Below are 22967 nucleotides of genomic sequence, written 5' to 3'. Positions count from 1 at the left end.
CACAGTACTGTATTATCATTTCAGATAAACAAGTGCTCTCTCTGGTGTGAGTCCACTACACCTTTTGTCGACAGCTTTTCGGCTGTATCGATGTTTAGTTCCACTCACTATTAAGGATACAACTGGTTATGAAAGGACTAACTTTTCTCTGCGAACAACTGCATTTTCGAAGCTCAATTTATTTAGGAAGCTTATTTTATTTGCGAAGCTGACATTTCTGTTGTACAGGTTAATTTGTTCAATTTTTAGCGTGAAAGTTGGTCCCAAGCGGTTTTTATGAGGTCATGTTACCTTTAGAGCTTTTCATGAACCTAGAACTCTATTCTAATGTGTTTTTTTGGTGACCAAGAAAACTCATCAATTGCTTGCGTAATGGGTTAATTAGCCGGTAAAACGCACTTTTAAATTTCCTGCTGTGTTACTTATTAAATACAAAAATCATACTGCGTCTTGACGTTTCCCCTCGTCATTTTTTGAAACCCGCAAAATTTACATTTATTCCTTACACGAGGTTGACATGTTGCAACTTTTGGACCAGTTATCTCATTACAAAATCGTTCTGCGTCGTAAGAGAAATAAGCCATGAAAGACAAAAACTATAATGAGGGGGGAATTTTTAGCGTTTTCGTCGAAAAAAAAAGGGACGTACCACATAAAATTTGTCGGAGGCAAGGAAAAAAAGAAAAAAGAAACTTACATCTCATTCACACAAATGATTAAACGTGCTTTAAAGTTGTTTTGTTAAAGAAGGTTTAAATTTGTCAAATTTGGCACGTTGAAAATACCTGGGAATGACTACTTGAACTCTATAGTAAATTCCATTTTTCAGTTCTGTTTCTGATTTTCATTCGGTTAAAACAGAAGGTTTAACTAAACACGTTTTGTTAGTGTGGAGTGGGGTACACATTGTTTAGGATTGCTTCTCACATGAAATCGAACAAGCCTTCTATACAGATCTATGCAGTGAATCCTTGTAATCTTGCTGAAGTCAGAGTGTAACCCGATCAAGAATCGGTCATACTGCAAGGAGCTTATCAGCTGACCTGATAATTCACAAAGACAAGAAAAAAACATACTCCCTTTGCGGAGCGCTTCATGAAGTTCACGAGGATTTTGAAAGATCGTGTTGATTTAGTCACGTGGATTTTTTCCGCTTTAACCCTCGCGTTGTTATCAAGTCGCTGGTTAATTTTCACGATCTCTGTTCATGATTCCATTATTTTCGCCCCATAATAATTCTCGATACTCTCCGGTCATTTTTAACAACTAGGGAACAATTACTTTAAATTTAACACACTTTTACAAAGTTATCCAAGACACAGTAGTCAGTAGTCGAAATGGTGAGGTTACCCGCGCTTAGGGAGGATTCTATTTACAATGTTTATTGAAACGAAATGACAGCCGAAATGGCACTTTGGAATCGACACCCTAGCGGTCAACGACGAGTCATTTATTTCTTTGAAAACCATTAAAGGAGATATTAATTTCTCCGTAGTTAAGCCTTCCTGAGAGTTCAACGAAAGCCACTGAACCTTTTCTACTGACTGCTTTCTCATTGTTCAACTTCTACCTTTCCAACCTATCTTATTGCCTGTTTGCTCATTGTCCAACTTCCACTTTTCTTTTGATGGGTGTGGTTTTAATGACTGCTGTGTGTGTGCGGTTGACTGGTTTGCCCAGTTTTTCTTGAACTTTGTAAAGTCATTCTAGAGGAGATCAACAACTACTATCACGGAAAGCAGCGATGCAGTTACGGCAGCATTGGCCGTTTCCTGTCCTGCTTGAAGTCACGATTGTTCCGCGCGCCACCGCATGGAACCTTGTGGTCCTTTTGGCGGAGAGCGCAGAGGAGACACAAATTCTGGTGCCCTAAAAATGAGTAAACGTACGAAAAAGGTTAAGCTGTGAAGCACATTTAGCTCTTTTCCATTGAATGTGTTACGTTGTACTCGACCTTTACAGGAAAAGAAAAAAAAGACTCATAAAACATACTTTATCACGCAAACTTGATTAAAAATTTGGGTACGTGAAATTCGGTACGAAATCCTTGAATTTGGCATCACATCAAACATCGCACTCACCTAGGTGATGTTTCGGAGTCGTGCTCATCACGTGATCGAGTTTCTTCGTCCTCACTGCTTGATCCCTGTTGACATGCTAATCCGAGTATAAGAGCTGTCAGAGTTAGGGCAAGATCAGACGAACGGGACTGAGTTATCCGGCCGAACCCATTTAACATTCTGGGACTGTAACTCATTATACCTGCAAACAAAACGTACAATCTTTAATGCTTGGTGAAAAATGTTAGAGAATGCTTAAGGAAACCAGAAGATCTCTTTGTTTCTGATTTTTTGGGGGACCTGATCGAGCGCAACGTTCTGTAGCGCTGCATTCGCAAACTTTCCAGTAGAAACATCTCATTAGTTTTTTTTTTGTTTGTCAATGTGTGCGCATGAGAAAAAAAAACTGTACACAGTCATGGACCTTCCTAACGAAAACTGTAGCACTGTTTTTTTCATTCCTAATTTTTCGACAGCTTTCTTACTCAGTCACTTCTACAAATTTCAGTTACAGAAATCTTTCGGAGTGGCAGGAAAAATAATTGAGTCGGTAAGTTAAGATGGAGAATGGGAAGTAACCGGTTCAAGAGGAAGAGGAAAAAGTTGAAGGAAAGAAAGGCAGAGAAGCCACAAAAAAAGAAGAATTGGGATCACTCCAACCTGATCTGTTAAATTGTGAGCTCCGTGAGCTCGTGCCGTCCACAACGCTTGCTCCCAATGACACTAACGACGATGAATAATCCCCTCTCTGTTCTTGCTCGTTATTGCGTCCAAATATTGAAATCTTTTGTTCAGCTGTATAACAAAATAGAAGAACAAGAAGTTGCTGCGATCATTAATCATGAAACGAAATTCAAATTCGATGACCCTTTACTTCAATACGACATTTGTCTATTAGATATTTGAAGAATCTCTGAAATTTCTACATAATACAGCGTACAATAATAAGCACCAAAACATTGACTCTAGTTGCTTAAAATTACCTAACAGATTGTGCGTCCATTATAAACCCTGGTCCTTGTAATAACGAGAAAGTGCTATAGAATTATCAACTCATGTACTTGCCGTGGCACGAAGTAGCCGGTGAACCTACCTGTCTCAGCGGTTTCAGTTTCTTCTTCGTCGGTTATAAAACTGAACATCTTCTGAATTTGAGCCGCTGCATCTTCTTGAGCCTTTAATTGAAACAGAAGCACTTAGGAAGGTCACCGTGAAAATCTCCTACAGCGTTTAGAAAATCGCGTTCAAGTTGGACGCGATGTATGTAGAAAAGTGTCTGGCTGACCTGACCAAATACAGAGTCGCTGTGGTAAAGTGCTTAAAGTAGGATTCAACTTCGCGGCAACAAGAATTTTTTATCAACATCGCTTCTACTTAGAAAAGTAGAGTCCAAATTAGTTTTATACGACACCAGGGCCAACGTAATTGTGGGATTACTCCTTAATCGCCTAAACTAAATAACAAAGCTCGTAAAATATGCCACTAAGATTAGACTCTGGCCGGCTCCCGGTAAATACCTCTTCTCATTAAAGCAGATACACATATTGGTCTGCGGTCTACCCATTGTCGGCTCCAGAACAACACCTTGACTTCACATACAACCACGAGATGTGATTTGCAAACCCCCCCCCCCCCCCCCCTCCTGCACCTCTGGCAATCAAACAAAAAAAAAACAAAAAAATAATAATAATAATAATAATAATAATAATAATAATAAAAAGAAATAGATTGATAATTAAATAAACACGTTAATTTCAAGGTTATTGTAAAAATGAAGACATCACACCTTTAACTTAGCCTCGTCCTCTTTTTGTTGTTTTTCTCTCTCCAGTCTTCGCTCCTTTTCTTGTTCGGCTCTCCGCTTTTCTTCGCGCACGCGCTTGAACTTTTGTGATAACAAGTGAGATTTGATAATAGCCTGGAGTCTTGTTACTCCTTTCAAAACCTGCGAGAAAATAGTTAAGCTCTGTAATTCGAAATAAGGTACGTTTGGTCCAAAATGGAAATTGAGTCTTTTCTTCTTGCGATATATAATCATAACATTCCTTAGAGATTTTTCCTGGCTTCCTTTATTCCAATTGGAATGGGTTGTATAGGTTTTAAAATTCGTAAATTGCTAAAAGGATCGAAAAGATTACTTTGAAGTAACTTATCAAAAAAACGTACGACAAATTTACCGTAAGTTTAAAGAAAATGAAAGCAGCTCTAATGAATAAGCCAAATTGAAAGGGTGGAACTGTTTTCATTTCTGGAATTCTCCAGCCGATGGCGTCAGTATCCAAAGAAGATCACGGATTCGATTTTACATGTATATCTCACTTTATTGAACAGTCACAGATTTTTACAAGGTCTTCGCACGATCACGGTCAAAAGCTATTTGAAATCCCTTTGCCTGGGACTGACAACTAATTGGGTACTTTCCGGTTAATTGGCATATTGCCATAGTCAACAATTACACGACAGCATAATTAGCGCCTAGTCCCCGGCATTATCAACACAGAAATGCAACAATGACATGGGCAATGGAAAGAAAGATAAAAAGAGGAAGACAAAGAAAACCTCCTGAAGACACAAAGTCGAGAAACAAAAGAGAACGGAGAGGGAATGGGGAAATGGGATGCAGAAAACAGTACCTGAATGGGGAGGGTTAAGGCACTCTACGAAGGCCTTATGCGCTACCGGAAGATTAGTAACTGACGATCTGGGCAAACTTGAAAAAACAGAGGGTGCGTTATTTTTGAAAGTTTTAAACCTAGTTTGTGCAGAAATGCTGCTTAAGTTGCATTTACACCAGTAAGTGGCCCTTGACAAGTTTCTCCTTTCCAGTTATTGGCATGCCAGATTTCAAACAGGCAGAGCCTTCAATGATAAAATATTCTATAGAGAAGATTTAGGAAAGGAGTAATCCTATAATACAAAGCCATCTTCTATAGTTTTTTTGCTAACCATGTGATTAAAAATGTTTTTATTCTACACGTCAAGGAAATCCTGTTTGTCTGAATTTGGCCGGGTAAATGTCATGACAATGAGCAAAAATAATGGGACAGCATTATTTTATTTTGCATCAATGGATCACATACCTGAAGGTATTCTCTCCTATCAAGGTATCCCTTCCATGTCTTTTGGATCAACACAGCTGCGCATTCCTGTTTTCGACGCTTTTTGCGACCTAGAAATCCCTTCATTGCTCTTTGAAGGACAACCACTGCGTTCGTAAGCAGTTGATCGCGGGCTTGTTCAAGTATATCTCCATGGTGATCCTGTTAAATTTGAAACAGTATATTACCAAGAGAATATATTCAGTTTATATTCCCTTGATATCACTATAGAAACTTAAGTTACCGGTGTCTTTTTTTTAAATATCTGCTGTCCACAACACATTTACCTAGTCGCACTTAAGTTGCTCTACCAAGCTCTGTAATGACATTTCTTTGCCAATTAGAGGAAGGAAAGTTCTTTTGCAAATCCAATATTGTAACAACCAAATTCAATTTCACATCTCAGGAATGATTCGAGAATGAATTCTCTTGAAAATATATTCTACACTGTCACTCTATGCACGGCTTCGGATCTTATACTTTCTGTGGACTTTTGAATAACTATAATAATTGAAAGAAACGCTGAATTGGCATGGTTAGTTTTGCATGAGACTCTGTTTCTTTCAGGTTTTATACAGCTTTATGCAATTGTGGTTGCTAACCTGTTACCTATTTATGAAAGCTATTTATTTGTATCGATGAGACACGGCTTGAATTAAATATTCGTATATTTCAAAGACCGTTGAGTTTCCATACATCAGGCAACTTTCGAATATTCGTCCGTTACGTTCACTGCATGTAAAGCTTTAGAGTTACTATTTGAGGCTCAGATAAATCTATCCGATTGGCAAAAGACTTCAAGACAGTCATTAAGATAGAATGAAAAAATTCTGAGTTAAATTATAACACGAGAAGTACTTAATTTGCCTACCTTCAAAAATATAATTCTACGCCCAATCGTCCATTCCACATCCAAAAGGAGCTGTTTAGCCAGAGCCTCAGACATTTCACGTTGGTTCATCCGGGGTATCTTTAACTCTTTCATGATGATGTGATATCTGTTTACAAATTCTTTAAAAGTGTACCGAATCGCAAATCCAGCTTTGCGAATCCTGCAAGGTATGAAAGAAATTTTTGATCACATACAACGTGGTTCGGCGTAGATAGTTCAATCGAAACTTTGAATGCTTCAAAGCTATCTTTTTCGTTCTAATAGAGAGGTTTCTGCGTCAAACATCACCTGGAATTTGGCGTTAAATCTGTCGATGATGGTTTAGATATAGGCGATAGTGAACCAGCCATTTTGAAAATCCCCACGCGGGGAAGCCTGGGACCAACTATGGCAAAAAACTCTCAAACCCAGTACCTCAGACCATAATGCGCTTGGGGTTCTTTAATCGCCGAAGTTCTCATTCACCAAAATCCCCGCTATAATGTTGGGTAAAAAAGGAGAGAGGACTTTTCCACCGATAATTTCCGTTAAAAAATAAATCTATCACGGCATTTGTTTCGTTCCACCACCGCATTCAATAAACCTAATAACAAAATTTGCCGATTTGCCGAGCATGTTTGCTAAATGTTTGTTGGTCAAATAATGCACATATACCTTTAAAGGAAGTAGTAAAGTAAACAAAACCGGAAAAACTTTTACATTCAGTTTGTCAACTAATTCTTTTGAGACGAGAATCGATAGTATTCCTTGAAGCAGATAATTTTTTTATTAAATATTTTTCCTTGCAAATTGAAGGTACGTAAATTGTCTATCCTATTTGTAGCAGCCTTTGTAGCAGCACACATAATTACGAACACTTACTTCACAGTCTCTAGCATTCCTGAATATTTGAGCTGTTGCCAGCACAGGTATCGATCAAATATCTGCGAATAAAGAAGAGAATTGCGCGTCATTCAACTGTAACTACTGCCGCAAGGTGTTGTTTCAAACCTGTTCAAACTCTCTCCATAAATTAAGATAACATCTGCTTCAAGTTTCTTGCTATGTTAACGTTGAAATATCATATTATTTTCCATATTTCTCCCATGTAGAGTGTATGAGGAGTTTTTCTATCGCCTGTCTATGGGGGCGGAAGAGGTTATAGCCTAACCATTTCTCCGTCTAAATCATTTCGGAAGACAATCCAAGAACTTGATCTTGCTCTTACTTTTTTTAAATTTTTCTGAAGACGCAACAAGCACAAATGAATTCGCTTATCATGGTCTATCCAACTGTCACTCACGTTAAATGACATTGATAGAAAAAAAGAACCACTAAATGACGTACCATGGGTTTTTTAAACTCATTAGGTTTGATGCAGCGTACAAAAGAAGGCTCACAGCTCAACAACATCTTCATTAACACATCAAGAGATCTCCTAAACTGTGCGCTCAGTGTTGGTGATCTCTTTCTTGTCTCTTCACCCTAAAATAAAAAAGATTGAAAAAATGCAGTCCGAAGATTACTGGAAACGTTAGAGAACTCAATAAAAACTATACATTTCCTCTCAGAAGACTACTGGAAGGTCTCAATGCACATTCATTATTCACTCTTTCACTCCAAGATCTGATTACAAAATTCTCCTTACTATCTGCCATACAATTCTTATGATTTTGCTTTAGAGAATTTGGTATTGGATCAAATGATAATCCCCCAATTGATATTTTTCTTTATTCTCATCACTTGTTTGCTTGATATTGTATTGATATTGTAAGGAGAAATTCTGTCTTGGTCTCACGTGAGAGTAAAGATTTTAGATAACGATGGTAAAGCTTATGTTCTGTTACGCCGACGCAGAGACGCGAGAGAATCCCGATTCTCAACTTGAGAAAATTTCAACACAGTAGAGCACTTCATCCGAAGCTGACAACTTCAACATTGGCAGAGGACAAATAAGGAAAAAAAAAAGTGGTTGGAGCACTAAGCCGTAATTACTCCATACTGAGAAATCTTTAGCATCAGGTTTTCCGAAAATTGTGGTTTGCGGTTGGACATTTGCCGTTTCGGGTTGCCAGGGTTTCAAATTTTACCAAGGTGTTCCAACTGCTCGTGAAACGTGAAGAACTGTGGGTAGTTTGGTAAAAAAAAATAGCGACTTTTGCACAAGGAAGGTATTAACGTGCACTATTTTCCAATCTAAGGTCTATTTTTTTTTTTCAATACAATCCTGAGCTTTCAGGCGAAATTACGACGATGTCACGACAGTTCTCATATCATGCACATGTAAGAACTTCATACTTCAAGTGCAATCGCAGGACCTTAGTCACTCGACATCCTCAGGTTTGCTGCTAAATCGTAAAAAACGTGGTTTCTCACTGAATTTGAATATATGAAAATGATCAGTATATGCGCGTACTGCGGTTTCATTAAATGTATTATGTAGTAGTGAAATTTAGGCCTAAAAAAATTCACGCCCGTACGGGATTTGAACTTATGACCTCAGCGATACCGGCGCAATGCTCTACCAACTAAGCTAACACTACCACATAAGTAGGGTTCATTATTGCGAAGATCACTTTGATACATAACCTGGTTTCTATTATAATCTATCTTCCACGAACCTCAAAGCCATTCCACCTAGGCTAATGGATATTCCCATGAATAGACTGGTGAGTATTTATACTCGTAACCAAAACTTCCAAGCTTACCATTGACATCTCTTTGGCAAACATGTTAAAAAGGAAATCCATTTTACTCTCACAAATAAGTCCAACAAGGTCTGCGCTGAACGTATCTCTGTTCTTGTCCAGAATGCCTTCAAGGAAATTAAAAGATTGTAAGTATAACAATACTCGGCTTCAAATAATTGTGTAGGCGTTATTTTGTTTTGAGTATTTCCGTCTAGAAGAGGCAAACGCAAGACGGGTGGGAGCCTCGAGTGTCTCTTACTTCGTCTGCGTCAGTCTCGCACTTGCCTCCGCTGGGCTGAATGCATGCCGGCGCATGAAAAAAGAAACAGCGGCAACAACAAATAAAAGAGGCTGTTATCAAAAGGCTGATCCATGCAGTCATTAGCACAACATACCTCTGACGTTATACTCAATTGTTCCCGCGAAGTGCACCACACCAAATGACGCCCTAGAAAGTGACTTAGACTTGACAAAACAACTGCTGTTACCGTGCTGGGAAGTGATTTTTTGCAGAAATGATTCGTCACTTCCCTAACAGAGAAACAAACGATTGATTTAGCTAAGTGCTTACAAAAAAAAAAAAAACGACTTTAAGAGCAAAATTGGTTTAATCGATAATTGGAAACTGAAGGAAACATATTTTTTCTCTCACCTGAGGGAATCTACTCTCCTCGTCCATGAGCGCAAAACAGTTCAGCGGTTTCTTTGCCAGAGTATCTACGACTTCTTGGTTATCCACAAAATCCACAGAACTCCATTCTAGGCCCTCCCGGCTGTACTCAGCCTAGTTTACAAAATGGACTGGTTAGAAAAGACTCACAATGTTGGAGAATTGAATAGTATATTAAGTATTAAGTACTTGCACATTAAATGCTCATGGTATTACAATATAGCTTCATTTTCGCATTTTATAGTAAGGAAAGACTCTCTTACTCACCTGCTCCATTTTAAACACGTGGTCAACGAAAAAACTGTGAAGTTTCTCGTTTGCGTAATTAATGCACAGTTGTTCAAAACTAAAGAAGGAGGAAGAAGTGAAATGTAAGCGGTCAGTTCGAGGGCCAGGCTGTTCTAGATATATCTGTGGCAATTTTTGCCAGCTAGCCTCTCCTCGCTAAAACTAAATACAATTCAAAATATCAATGACCAAAAGCAAGTTTTGTTTGTGTTACGGGGACTCCTTACCTGTTAACGTCAAAGTTTTCAAATCCAAAGATGTCGAGAACACCAAGAGAGGTACAACCTTTCGAATCCACCTGTGATAAAGAAGAACAATTACGTTTCTGAGAAAAATTTTAGCAGCTAGTTAAGTGAAATGGCCAGAAGTTGTAGTTAGTTCTTCATTTCCTTTAGACCCCCCTCGACCTCTTCCATCAGAAGAAACCAAACCAACCTCAACTGTCAGAATTCTTAGCAGTCAACGCACTAAAAAAAGCCTCCGAGTCTCATACTATAGCATTAAATCCGGTTTTCGCGAGTTCAGATGGGAATATTCTAAGAAAGGAAGTCTACCTTAAACTTTCATAGGAACTTACCGCAGGTTTACTTATGGAGGCGTTAATTTTGCTAACAATCCAGATGAAAAGTCGGCCATACATTCCTTTCACAAATGCATCCCTAATGTGTTTTGCACTTTCCTCTGCGATTGGAGAGTAGATCAGCTCTCCTGAAGCATAAGTCGATTTACTGGTAAATGCCTCGTGAATTCGCTCTGAAGGAATCTGCTTTGCGACAGAAATAAAGACGCTTAGTTTACTTGTTGGGTGAACGATGTATAGTCAATATAGATGAAGATGAATGATAGCTGTATTCAAAATTGGTTTGGATTATGCTAAGCACAGAACTCGAGTTAAAAACATTTCTCAGAGTCATGTTGACTCGATCCACGTCTAATTAGCTCGTGTTTTTATTGGTTTCAGAGTGCGCGTGTCTCCACGCTTAAGGCGCTCGTACGTTCGTGCGAGTATGCTAACACACACAGCGTAGACGCACTGAATCGGGGTCTGCGCATTGTCCTTTTCATTTCATGTTCTCCTTGCAAGCTATTGCGTTGTGTGAAGTTTGGTTACTACTATTCAGATAATTTTCGATTGGTAAATATCGATCACATTTGTGGCTTTGAAAATCCTCTACCCTATAATATATCCTCAAAACTTTTCATGCGGTCACCGCTTGCTATTAAAATTATCTGTACAGAATACACAGTTCTTATTATGGAATTAACATGAATTATCTGCCAACTTACCTGTAATAATTCCGCTATTGACTCGACCGCGTCATTATTTAAAATCGCGCAGGCTTCCATATTATCCTGGATCAAAGCTGTGAATTTAGAGACAGAAAAGCAATGAATGGCGAGTAAACTACGGTAAATATTACCAGTTTTGTCACATTATTTCATTACATCAATTTCATCATCAATATACCATCAAGAATTCTACAAATCTGTGCGAAGGAATTGTCGGTTCCCTTGTCGCACTTGTTTAACTTATCCCTAAGCTCAGGAGTCATGCCCACCTTGTGGAAATCCGCTAACATCACTCCTATACATAAGAACAATGATAAGGAATTCGTGGAAAATTACAGATCAATTTCCCTGTTACCTATTCCAGCTAAATGTTTAGAGCGTCTTGTGCATACTGCTGTTTACGCGCATATTTCGCCTTATTTATCTGAGTGGCAGCATGGATTTGTGAAGGGGAAATCTTGTGGGTCACAATTGGTTCTCACTCATTATCAGTGGGTCACAGCTTTGGATGAGGGACGACAGGTGGATGTTGCTTTCCTGGACTTCTCCAAGGCTTTCGACAGAGTGAATCATTCAATTTTACTGCGGAAGCTCTGTAATTTCGGAATTTCTGGCTCCCTACTACAGTGGTGTGAGAGTTACTTGAGTAATCGTTGGCAAAGAACTGTGTTGGATGGCGTCTCCTCCACTTGGTTAGAAGTTCCGTCCGGTGTCCCACAGGGCTCCATTCTGGGGCCGCTATTTTTTGTAGTTTTTGTGAATGACTTGCCCGATGTTGTTCTCCCTGGAAATACCATTGCGCTTTTTGCTGATGATTGTAAAACTTCAAGAGTCATTGATGATGTTAGTGATCAATTCTGTTTTCAACGGGACCTGGATAATCTTCATCATTGGAGTATTCGCAATGCCATGGCTTTTAATGTCAAAAAGTGCAAAGTTATGAGATTAACAAAGAAAAGGCAACCTTTAGTCTCTAATTATTCCTTGGACAATTCTCTCTTGGAAGAAGTTAGAGAATTCAAAGACTTGGGAGTTACAACTACTGACAATTTTATCTGGAACTCGCACATTGATATTATTGTGTCGAAAGCAAACAAAATGTTAGGGCTAATTAAAAGGACTTGTAGAGGTCTGGATGATACTACGACTCTGAGAACTCTTTACTGCGCGTTAGTTCGATCGAATGTTGAATACTGCTCTGCTGTATGGTCACCCTACACCAAAAGGAACATAGAAAAAGTTGAAAAAGTACAAAGAAGAGCAACCAAGTTCATTTTAAAGACTGAGGACAATTATGAGACTCGTTTAAAGAAGCTAAATTTGATGTCACTAGAAAATAGGAGATTTCTAGCTGATGTTACTTTTTTATATAAAGCTCTCAATGGAATAAGTAACATCAATATCGATTCATACGTAGATTTTTATTCTAATGCGGATCATTATTCATTTAGGAAATACGATGATTTATCTCTTAAGAAGAAATATGCAAGAACAAATCCACTTAAATATAGTTTTTTTCACAGGATAGTTGACTCCTGGAATCTTTTGCCCTACGATACTCGTAAGGCAGCAAGTGTTGATGTTTTCAAGCGGGGAGTCAAGAAATGTTTACTGGATCGTGCATTAAATTAGTTATTATTGTTGAACTATCGATTTTATTTTGATTTTATACTTTACTTTGTAACTTATTTTAGTAGATATTCATTGGTGATCTGTTCTTTATGGGGTCCTGGACTCCTTTACAGATTATCCGTATGGCTATTTATATTAGTTTTGTTGTTATGTATTACTATTAATGCCATTAAATTGTAATAAATAAATAAATAAATTATGAAAATATACTCTTCTTGGTTGATACCTCAATATAGTATGGGATGTGCAAAGATCTGATCATGATCTGAGTGCCGGAAAATAAATGACTCTGGGATCATGTTTAGTCTGAAACTTTATCGCTTGCCAATAAAACTCTAGTTTATCTCAGCACGCAGGGTTGTGACATAGCCGGTGAGAGCGCGATTTTAATAGAGTGTAGTAAATTGTGGCAGTTTCAAATACGAGATGAGAAAACGTGAATTCCAAAATAAGCATAGTGCAACGATAACAAGAGAGGTTGCTGGAAATCGTTTAGGTGGAATGTGTCCGTCATTAAATGAGAGTAACCTTGCCTTGAAAGCGTATATTCCCAAGGTGTAAAATGGCAGCCAAGATAGTGAATATTATCCACTGTTCTTCTTCGGAAAACATCAAAACCTGCCGAATGAATGTCGGTGACGAACTTGAATAAGCGCATTGCACAATCACTAACGCAGAATGAAATCCATAAAGAGAAATTAGCTTCCATAATTTTAATCGAACATGTTAAAATCTTAGAAAAAATAGGTTTTGGAAGTCTTTAAGAAGTCTTTGGCTAGATTAACATTGACTATACAGCTAGTAAAATTTCTGTTTTGTTGATCGTGCGCTTTGGAAAGAACTTCCCCCTTAGTATTTCGGTACCTTCATTGCTCGCCCGATGTTCACAAACTCTTGAGCATCATCCATTCCCTCGCAAACAAAACAGTTTCCCTGGGAGAGGTAGTGATAATCTTTTGCTTCCGTGAGATGAAGCTTTTGTTTTTCCATATCAGTCAGTCCGGCCAGCAGACGATAGAAAATGTGATAGTTTCGTTCATCGGGCATCTGAATAATAGGAAATAATGAAAAAGAAATTCCATAATTAAGGTCGTAGTAGTAGCAAGTAGGATAAATATTGTAAGAAATATACAACCTTTTTTAGGGACATGTTTTGGCGTGCTTATGCCATCTTCAATCAATAAGTAACTGAACGTGAGTATTTATATATAACAGACAAGTAGATGAATAAAATATTTACAGTATGATGTAATACAAAAGCGGGTACTAATTACAGGGTGACAACAAACATGAAATTAAAGGTGTGAACAAAAATGCTAGAAAAGTGTTATAATGCTGTAATTGAGATAGAATAAATATATGAAAATCATATATTTTGAACTGCGGTATTTGATACGTATGATGGACGATCCTCGCAGTAGATAGCGCTATTTGAGCAATAGCGAAATTCGGCCTGCTCTCAGTTGGCTTGTTAGCTCAATTGGTTAGAGCGCTGCACTAGTATCGCAGAGGTCAGTGGTTCGAGTCCCGTACAGGCCTGATTTTTTTCAGGTCTGAATTTCGCTATTGCTCAAATAGCGCTATCTACTGCGAGGATCGTCCATCATACGTAATGCTGTAATTGTTTGTTAAGTTCAGGTTTGATCTTATTTATATAAAAAGCTTCTTTGAGTTTTAAATCAATTGTTTTAAATCAAATGTGTTTTTTCATTTCATTTCTGGAAACACTCGGATCTCTCCCCTACCTGATTAACAATCCTCGATTTTTCCAAGAGGTACTGTTCAATTCTCGCTCCTTCAATAACAGCATGTCTATTGAAATAAATATTGATATACTTTCCAAACCGACTGGAGTTATCGTTTTTCACCGTCTTTGCGTTACCAAAAGCTAAAAAACAACAAAGAACCGAACAAACGGTTTAGAACATTTTCTAAGCTGAAACGTTTTCAAAATTAGAGCATGTTATTCTGCTGTCCATCACTGTACTTTCTCTTGAGGTGATTATGAACCGTTACATTAATCTGTGAGACAGTTGGACGGACATATACGCGGACATGCGTAGATTACAAGAGAACAACAAGAGGGGAAGCTGCAAATGGTTTCGTTCTCTTTAAATTCCCCCTCAAATTTTTTGGCTCCGTCAAGATATGCACTCTGGAGAGTAAGCGATGCCCTCGCTTCCCACCCGCGAACGATGATGGGAACATGACCTCTGGGAATTATATTGAAAGTATCCAGATTTTAAAGTCGATCTTCATCACCTTCTAAGATTGGATTCGCGCCCAATATCTGTTGATCCAGCGTCGTGTGTTGGCCGCCCACAACTGTCAGGTAACGAAGGATTAGCTTGGTAGATTCAGTTTTGCCCGCGCCACTTTCACCACTAGAAAACAAGGCACAAAGATTATATATAGAAATGAAAAGGTTTGTATAATAAACTGAATTGTCATTTTCTCTGACATTCGTAGACGAAAATATGTGTCACAAAGTTCGCGAGACAATTTTCCTCGTACACCCAACACAGTTGCATTTTTTTCTTCCACGACCGCGAAATAGGCTTGAATTCACTGATAAGTAAAAACGCAAAATGGTGATACCATCAAAAGTAAGGGTTTAAATCATTATCATAATCATCATCATCGAGAGTCAACTTTGTTCCCAGGGTCTCTCATCTTCCCGCCCCCTCTCGCCCCAGGGGACGGGAAGACGAGGGACCCTGGGAACGAGGTTGATCAAGAGTAACCTGGGTCTTAAAAAAACACACCTTATAATTATACTCTGGTTGTGAAGTCTTCTCTTCATGGAGATAAACGCATGCTGTGCTGTGGAGAATACGTGAGGCGGCAGCTCTGTGATATCTGTTTGTTGACTGTACATATCAATCTGTTGAGGACCATATATCTGGTACAACTGATATGGATTCACTGCTACGAGTACCATGCCTATATGCGTCTGTAAACGTAGAATAGAAACCTGATTTTTTAACAATTGGACTCAAATTTTTCAACTGGAGTACATGTACTTTTAAATTCAGTGTTATAACACAGGAACGAAAGCACTAACATCAGCAAACCAGGAAAAAGGTTTACATCATGAAGAGCCAATCAGAATTCTAGGGTCAATCAGAAGGTTAGTAACCAACCTCAAGCGTAAAGAGCAAATTCGTGAGTAGTTTTTATCTCGTGTCTGATTGGTTGAGGGGGTAGTGCAGGTCACATTTTATGGACCAGTCAGACGGAGTAATAAAGAAAAGAGGAAAAAAAAACACAATCCTGGTAAATTAGAAGTTATTTGCTAATGCAGTAGCTCAAGGGGGGTGTTAGTGCAAATGTTTCGTAAGGTTATCCTTAGAGTTGTTTCTGTCCGAGATTTCAGTCCTGGTCCGCAACCTTCTTTCTTCTTTTGACTAGATCAAGAGATTATAAACAGTTAATAGTCTCTTGGTTTAGATCGATGGATATAACTTGTTTACGGTATCGCATTGATACCAAAATGTCCGAAGTTGAACTAAAATACAAAATAGGAAAAACGAAAAAAGGGGGTTTGTGCGATGAATGAACTTTCTTTTGGGACCTTACGGTTATTGTTTCATTCTACCACAAAATGTTACGTTCTGGTAGTTTCGTAACTAAAAAAAAATAAAACGTGAAATCGTTTTCGTATGCTGGTGACTCATAAAATGTGTTTCCCAAAGCCGTTAAAACGTACGTAAATTTTGTGGCTATGATATCTGATAAACAGATTCCTCAGTATTGCTGCTTCAGTGAGCTCTCCGAGTTGAATCATATCATCCACTCCACAGATACAGCTTGGATGCATTGACTCCACATCATTCAACGAGGATCCGCTCACAAATCGTTCCTGAATGAATTGAAAGCAAAAAAAAAAACTGATTTTAAATAACCGATGGTTCTGGAGTTAAACGGTATGCAAAAGTTTCTTTCATACCTCTCCTTGATCATCTGTGAGCAACATTCCAAGTCCATCCCTTGATTTCACCACTGCCCCGATAGGAACATTAAAGTCCTTTACGTCTTTAATGGCAAGCCACACATGGTCTCCCTGTGCAAGACGACGTATGCATCAGTTGCAAATTGCTTAGCAACTCATGATCCTACAACACATGCACTGAATACCATATTCTATTTTGTAGTGCTTTTAAATTCATAATGGGTGGCGCCTCGCATTGGACTTTACGTCCCGTTCGCGCCTTCCCTTTTGGGTGCAGTTTTATCTCAGTTTCTCTTCTGTTTTCTATTTGTTATTGTATTATTGTACTTTTGCCTTGTTCAAATATTTATCTGATATGCCCAATAAAGTCTTTTTAAAAAGAAAAAGACTCACCTTTGTGTAAAAGGCCATTTGGAAAATAGACAGTGTATGATGAAACCAAGCTCGCCTTACTGCAAATTGAAGAATACGACTCATGTTAGCAACCCTGACGGAATGGTGCAGCATAGTACGTACGTGCATACTTGCCTACGTGCTTGCCAGCGTGAAACCAAGCTCACCTTACTTCAAATTTAAGAATACGACTGTTAATAACCCTGATGGCATCCACAGTATAGTATGTATGTGGTTAAGGTGGCTCGTACCGGTTTTCATCTTTTTGATGGCTTATAACTTTGAAAGAATACAACAAAAAGACTGACCAAGGCCAGTTTAACACTTTTACAGGGTTGAATTATATAATCATTGGCTATCCAAAAATAGGTGTCATTTCGTCACTAGCAGTTTCTATGGCAACACTTTCAAAGGATTTTTTAGACGCATTTTTTAGCTTATGGCTCCAATAATTTGAAAACTAACCCGGTGACCCCGCGATTTAGCTTAGTAATTGCTTTCGGCACTTGGAAAGGAAAATGCACAAAAATTTAAAAAGAATTATACGGAGCGAGATTTCAGAAAATCTAGAAAAAAGCAATTTTCACACATCGCAAATGTCCTTCCGAGAATTTTCTAATTTTTTTCTGACTATTCCTTTCAACGTTATTATCATATTGGAACAATAAAAAGAAGGGGTCACCGGGCTTGTTTTCATGTAACAACTTTCGTGAGTTCAGCAATTCCCACGCGCGTTCACGCGCATTTAAAAATCTGGATTCTATAAGATCGACATTTGCCCATGATCTGTTATAGCTACGCTGACTATCGCATGTGTTCGCGCGAGCACCTACGATCTGATGTTTACAGCCGTCAAAGACAGCCTCCCGGGCTCATCTTAAAGGACCTACTCACAACTTCTGTCTATATTATGTTATTTTCCTTGAAGTTTCACAGTCTTCTTCCGCTTCAGGCGGATTATCCTTCACTTGAGGTCTCCTTTTTTCGCCGTCGCATGACCGCCTGGTTAGCTCAATTGGGAGAGCGCCGGACTTCTGTGCGGGAGGTCGAGAGTTCAATACCGGCCGGACCAACACTCAGGGTCTTAAAATTAACTGAGAAGAATATGCTTCCTTTCTTTAACATCAAGAAATGGTTAGATATTCTAGTCTTCTCGGATAGGGACGAATAAATGGAGGTCCCGTCTCCTGCAGGGTTAGGGGCAGGAGACGTTAATTTCCCACGCACGAGATTACTGTGTGATGGATGTCCTCCCCTGGGGTGGGATGGGTGGGTAACAGGACCCCCGTTGATACCAGTGTTTACTACACTGAAGGGGCTATCCTGTATAAATATAAGATGTCTGTCTGTCTGTCTGTCTGTCTGTCATATCGGTTGGATATTTCGTTTATTTATTTATTTATTTATTTATTTAATCACTTTCACCAGAGTGTGGTGAGGGTCGCACGACAGAGCGAGGCTCCAAATTAAGTGCGCCCTATATCCCACCCATCCCACCCCACCCCAGGGGAGGACGTCCATCACACAGTAATCTCGTGTGTAGGAAATTAACGTCTCCTACCCCAACCCTGCAGGAGACGGGACCTCCATTTATTCGTCCCTATCCGAGAAGACTAGAATATCTAACCATTTCTTGATGTTATAGAAAGGTAGCAAATTCTTCTCAATTATTTTAAGAACCTGAGTATTGGTCCGGCCGGGGCTCGAACCCTCGACCTCCCGCACAACAGTCCAGCACTCTATCCATTGAGCTAAACGGGAGGCTTTAGATTTGAAGCAACCTTTGTGTCTTCAAGAATCATTTCCATTACCTTCGTTTCTGTCTCCTGCATGCGCAGTGGCCGTTCAACACATCAAATTCACGCTGATAGGTAAACTTCTTACAAGAGTGAGAAAAAGCCTCGCGCCGCCATCTTTGTTTTGAATGTTTGTCTTTTAATCTCGCGCCTCTTTCGCTCGTTTCTCTCACGCATGACGCAAGAGTGACCTGTTCCCCGGGCGAGGAAACTAGTACTAGCCAATTACTAGCCACCTTAAGGTGGCTCGTACCAGTTTCCTCGCGCGGGGAACAGATCACTCTTGCGTCACGCGCGAGAGAAACGTGCGAAAGAAGCGCGAGATTAAAAGACGAAAGTTTAAAACAAAGATGGCTGCGCGAGGATTTTTTTTCTACTTATGTGAGAAGTTTACGTATAAGAGCTTGTATTTGATGTGTTGAGCGGCCACTGTGAATGCAGGAGATAGAAACCAAGATAAAGTAGAGGATTTTCGGGGAAGTAAAGGTTGCTTCAGTTCACATTTAAAAGAAATATTCAACCGATATGAAATCTTGCGACGGCGAAGAAGGAAGAACTCAAGTGAAGGATAATCTACCTGAAGTGGAAGAAGACTTTGAAACTTCAAGGAAAATAATATGATATAGCCAGAAGTCATTTGTAGGATTTTTAAGATGAGCTCGGGAGGCTGTCTTTGACGGCTGTTTAATGATTTTCTTAGCAGTAAACGTCTGTAAACATCAGATCGTAGGTGCTCGCGCGAGCACACGCAATTGTCAGCGGTAGCTAAAACAGATCATGAGCAAATGTCGATCTTATAGAATCCAGATTTTTAAATGCGCGAGAACGCGCGTGGAAATTGCTAAACTCACGAAAGCTATTGCATGAAAACATGTCCGGTGACCCCTTCTTTTTATTGCTCCAATATGATAATAACGTCGAAAGGAATCAGAAAAAACATTAGAAAATTCTACGGAAGGAAATTTGCGATGTGTGAAAATTGCCTTTTTCTAGATTTTCTGAAATTCCGCTCCGTAGAATTTTTTAAAAATCTTTGTGCATTTTCCTTTTTAAGTGCCAAAAGCAATCACTGAAAAAAATCACGGGGTCACCGGGTTAGTTTTCGAATTATTTAAGCCACAAGCTAAAAAATGCGTCTGAATACGCCTATGAAAGCGTTTTCATGGAAACTGCTAGTGACGAAATGACACCTATTTTTGGATAACCAATTATTATTACACTACTCGGGCAGTCAGAGGGCCAATAACTAAAATCAACCAATCAAAATGCTCTATTGCCGGTTAATATTCTCTCAGTATTGGACTGGGCACTGTCCCGAATGGTCCCGAATGATACCGCACTTGTGTCCCTTTGAACTTCAGTCGTATAATAAATCTCTTATTAACCAAGCTTGCTCGGGACCGTACTGGAAGAATACCGGCCCTTGGTCTTTTTTGTACGGACCTCGCTGCGCTCGGTCGGTACTGTCAAGACCTCGGGCCGATATTCTCCCAGTACGGCCCTCGCGCTTGGTTATTAAGATATATTTATATAATTCAACCCCGTGAAAGTGTTCAACTGGCCTTGGTCAGTCTTTTTGTTGTATTCTTTCAAAGTTACAAGCCATCAAAAAGATGAAAACCGGTACGAGCCACCTTAAGTGCGTACGTACATGTGTGCTTGCGTACGTGCGTGCGCATGTGCGTGCGTACCTGCGGACGTGCGTGCGTGCGTGTACGCATGCATACATGCATGCATGTATTTATGCGTTCATGCCTACATGCATACATGCGTACATGCATACATGCATACATGCGTACATGCATACATCCATAACTTACGCTACAATTCAGGTCCAATTTTTCATGCGCCCACAGGTAGCTTGGGTGCTGTTATAACTGGGGCGCACGTTAAAAGTAAAACTATGACAACAGCGTTAACAAATTACTAACCAAGAGGACAACTTCGATGTTATAGAGAATTTAATCTACAATATTATATAAAGACCAAAGCTTCAAAGTTATGCAGGGACTAAATAAGGATAGAACATGCCGACAGCTACAAAAGTCACTAGAATTAGAATGAAATTTCAGAAAGGCTTGACTTTTTGAATAATTTGTTGAGTGTCAATACGAGAGTCTTCTAAAGTAAGAATATCAAGAAATTTTCTTTTTATTTCCCTTTCGAGCTCATCGAGTCTGATCGATTGAAAGACTGACTGACCCAAAGCCTGACAATTGCTCGCAATAAGGAGCAACTATTTGGGCTCAGTATTCCAACAAGAACGCTTAATGAAAGTATAGCATAATTAAAACGAAAAGGGAAACGAATTCAGCCAAGTTTTCAAAAAGTAACCATTGACTTATCGCTTTCTTGACTTAGTCTAGATTCCATGAGATCTAAAGTAATAATCGATAACAAAATGATTGTACACTTAAGTATTGCAATTATTATAAATGTCTGTTTCAAAGGCATCATTGAGGCCAATATTGACAACGAGGTTTCACGGATATATTGGACTGTTGAGTTCGAAAAATGAATTTCGTCGGATGTTCCAGAATCGCCATACATATTCATAGACATCCTAACTTTCCCACATGCAGTCGTCCGTTGTTTCTAAATTTATCCATTCTACGGAGTTAATCACGTTATTATGATTGTCAGTTCCCCTTGGTAAATTTCAGCGAAATCGTCCAGCTGTGAAACACAAACAATGGAAAGGCTGAATAGTTTGTAGTTATTTTTCCTTGTGATTATATTGAGCCATTGGAATTTCTCATTATAAAAAACTATAGAGTTTGCAAAATAAAAAGACGCGTTCAAAGTGTTTGAATTCACTGTCATGACTTTCCGTGGGATTACATTAATATTAATTGTTTTGGATTTGAGTCGACCCTCGGTCAAATTGCGTCTGAATCTGTAGTTATAGATCCAAACCAATTTTTCAATACAGAAAAGCATGTGAAAACAACGCAATATTTCGCTATATCTATCAAAAACCAACGAAATATACGTCCGAGGCTTGGAGGAAATAACCAACTTTTTCAAGTTATAAGATCTGTATGCATCACTAAAATGCCGCTTTATAATGATCATAATTGTCTGCAACTCAAATTCGCTGCCATGTACACTAAAATTCTGTTTTGTTAATGGCCAAACATTATGCTGAAGATTTCTTCATTCAAACAAAAGCTGTGAAAATAGATCGACGTATTACTAAACTTTTTAGCACATAAAGTATATTTAGGCCACGAAAACTTCCAACCGGCTTTATTCGCCCGCTTAGATGATTCTAGAATTGACAACTACTTTGCATCACGCGAAACGCTGAGTAATTCGGAGTAAATTTTGAAACGACCCTTTACTAAAAACGAAAACCAGTGACGAATCTAGCTTCGAATCTATTTTAAACACAAAAATGATGAAATTCATGAGAATAGCACAGTTATCTCAGCGAACACTTTGTATTTTCAGCGGCTTGGTGAAAAAACCGAATGATTTGCACGTACCTGTAAAGCTATGCAGCTCTGAGAGCTGTGGTATCAACGGAAAAGATTGGAACTTGCTCTAAACTTTGACCACCATTTCTTACAAAATTAAAGCCTTGATAAGGGTGTTTTGACCGTGGATTCAACTTGGCGAATTTATCTACAGTTCTTCTTAATTTGCATTTCAGGCTTAAATACAAAGTGAAACAACAATGAGCGGTGACGAAAACAATCGCTAACCAAACAACAGACAATCAAACGACACCTTGCATAAATCATTGAGATTTTGAATTCGAATTCTTATGCATATTTTATGTGGCTTGTTAGCGTTCAATTCTATGATTAAAAGGTTCTTTCAAACGCGTTTTCAACCATTATTTTCTCTCTATCTTTTCGATGATCATTATTAATACGAAGAATGTCAGTGTTCATGATATGACTGTTAGCAAATATTTTTCCTTTTCCGAACCCACGCTGTCGTATTAAAGCTGCTGCTGCCGATGGAGGTACCCTTCAATTTAACAAATGGTAAACACCACAGCGTACACTATTGAGTTATGGATGCACGCGGGAGGTTTGCTAAGCACGAAAGAAGCGTAAGAGTCGCTCGAGGCGATAGCCGAGAGCGACTCTAGCTTCTTAAGTGCTTAGCAAACCTCCCAAGTGCATCCATAACTCAATAGTGTACGCTGTGGTGTTTACCATTTGTTTTATAACATAACATTGATACATGGTAGCTAAAGAGTTTCCTTTTATTTAA

The 22967-nt window shown here is 38.9% G+C and overlaps 1 protein-coding gene across 2 annotated transcripts; it reads right to left on the bottom strand.

Moving 5' to 3' along the window:
- Positions 1-1366: 1366 nt before the first annotated feature.
- On the bottom strand, positions 1367-22453 carry LOC111328907 (unconventional myosin-VIIa-like). Of its 2 annotated transcripts, none has more exons than XM_022933439.2 (25): positions 22229-22453; positions 16945-17003; positions 16549-16662; positions 16309-16461; positions 15365-15552; positions 14862-14983; positions 14345-14487; positions 13464-13646; positions 13133-13217; positions 10965-11041; positions 10255-10440; positions 9905-9975; positions 9657-9735; positions 9372-9503; positions 9115-9250; positions 8738-8844; positions 7377-7514; positions 6912-6973; positions 6030-6210; positions 5141-5320; positions 3847-4005; positions 3154-3235; positions 2721-2855; positions 2082-2262; positions 1367-1869 (listed from the first exon to the last, which is right to left on the bottom strand). In XM_022933439.2, exons 2-25 carry the CDS (start codon positions 16960-16962, stop codon positions 1788-1790), a joined length of 2994 nt encoding a protein of 997 aa, XP_022789174.2. In that variant the 5' UTR covers positions 16963-17003; positions 22229-22453; the 3' UTR covers positions 1367-1787. The 2 variants fall into 2 exon arrangements, with proteins under 2 accessions (XP_022789174.2, XP_088609541.1); XM_088753415.1 differs by having other exon boundaries at positions 3154-3238; positions 22229-22452.
- Positions 22454-22967: the final 514 nt, after the last annotated feature.

The sequence above is a fragment of the Stylophora pistillata genome, chromosome 3 (genome assembly GCF_964205215.1).
Source record: "Stylophora pistillata chromosome 3, jaStyPist1.2, whole genome shotgun sequence".
Taxonomy (NCBI): domain Eukaryota; kingdom Metazoa; phylum Cnidaria; class Anthozoa; order Scleractinia; family Pocilloporidae; genus Stylophora; species Stylophora pistillata.
This window is presented reverse-complemented; position numbering and strand designations above follow the sequence as displayed.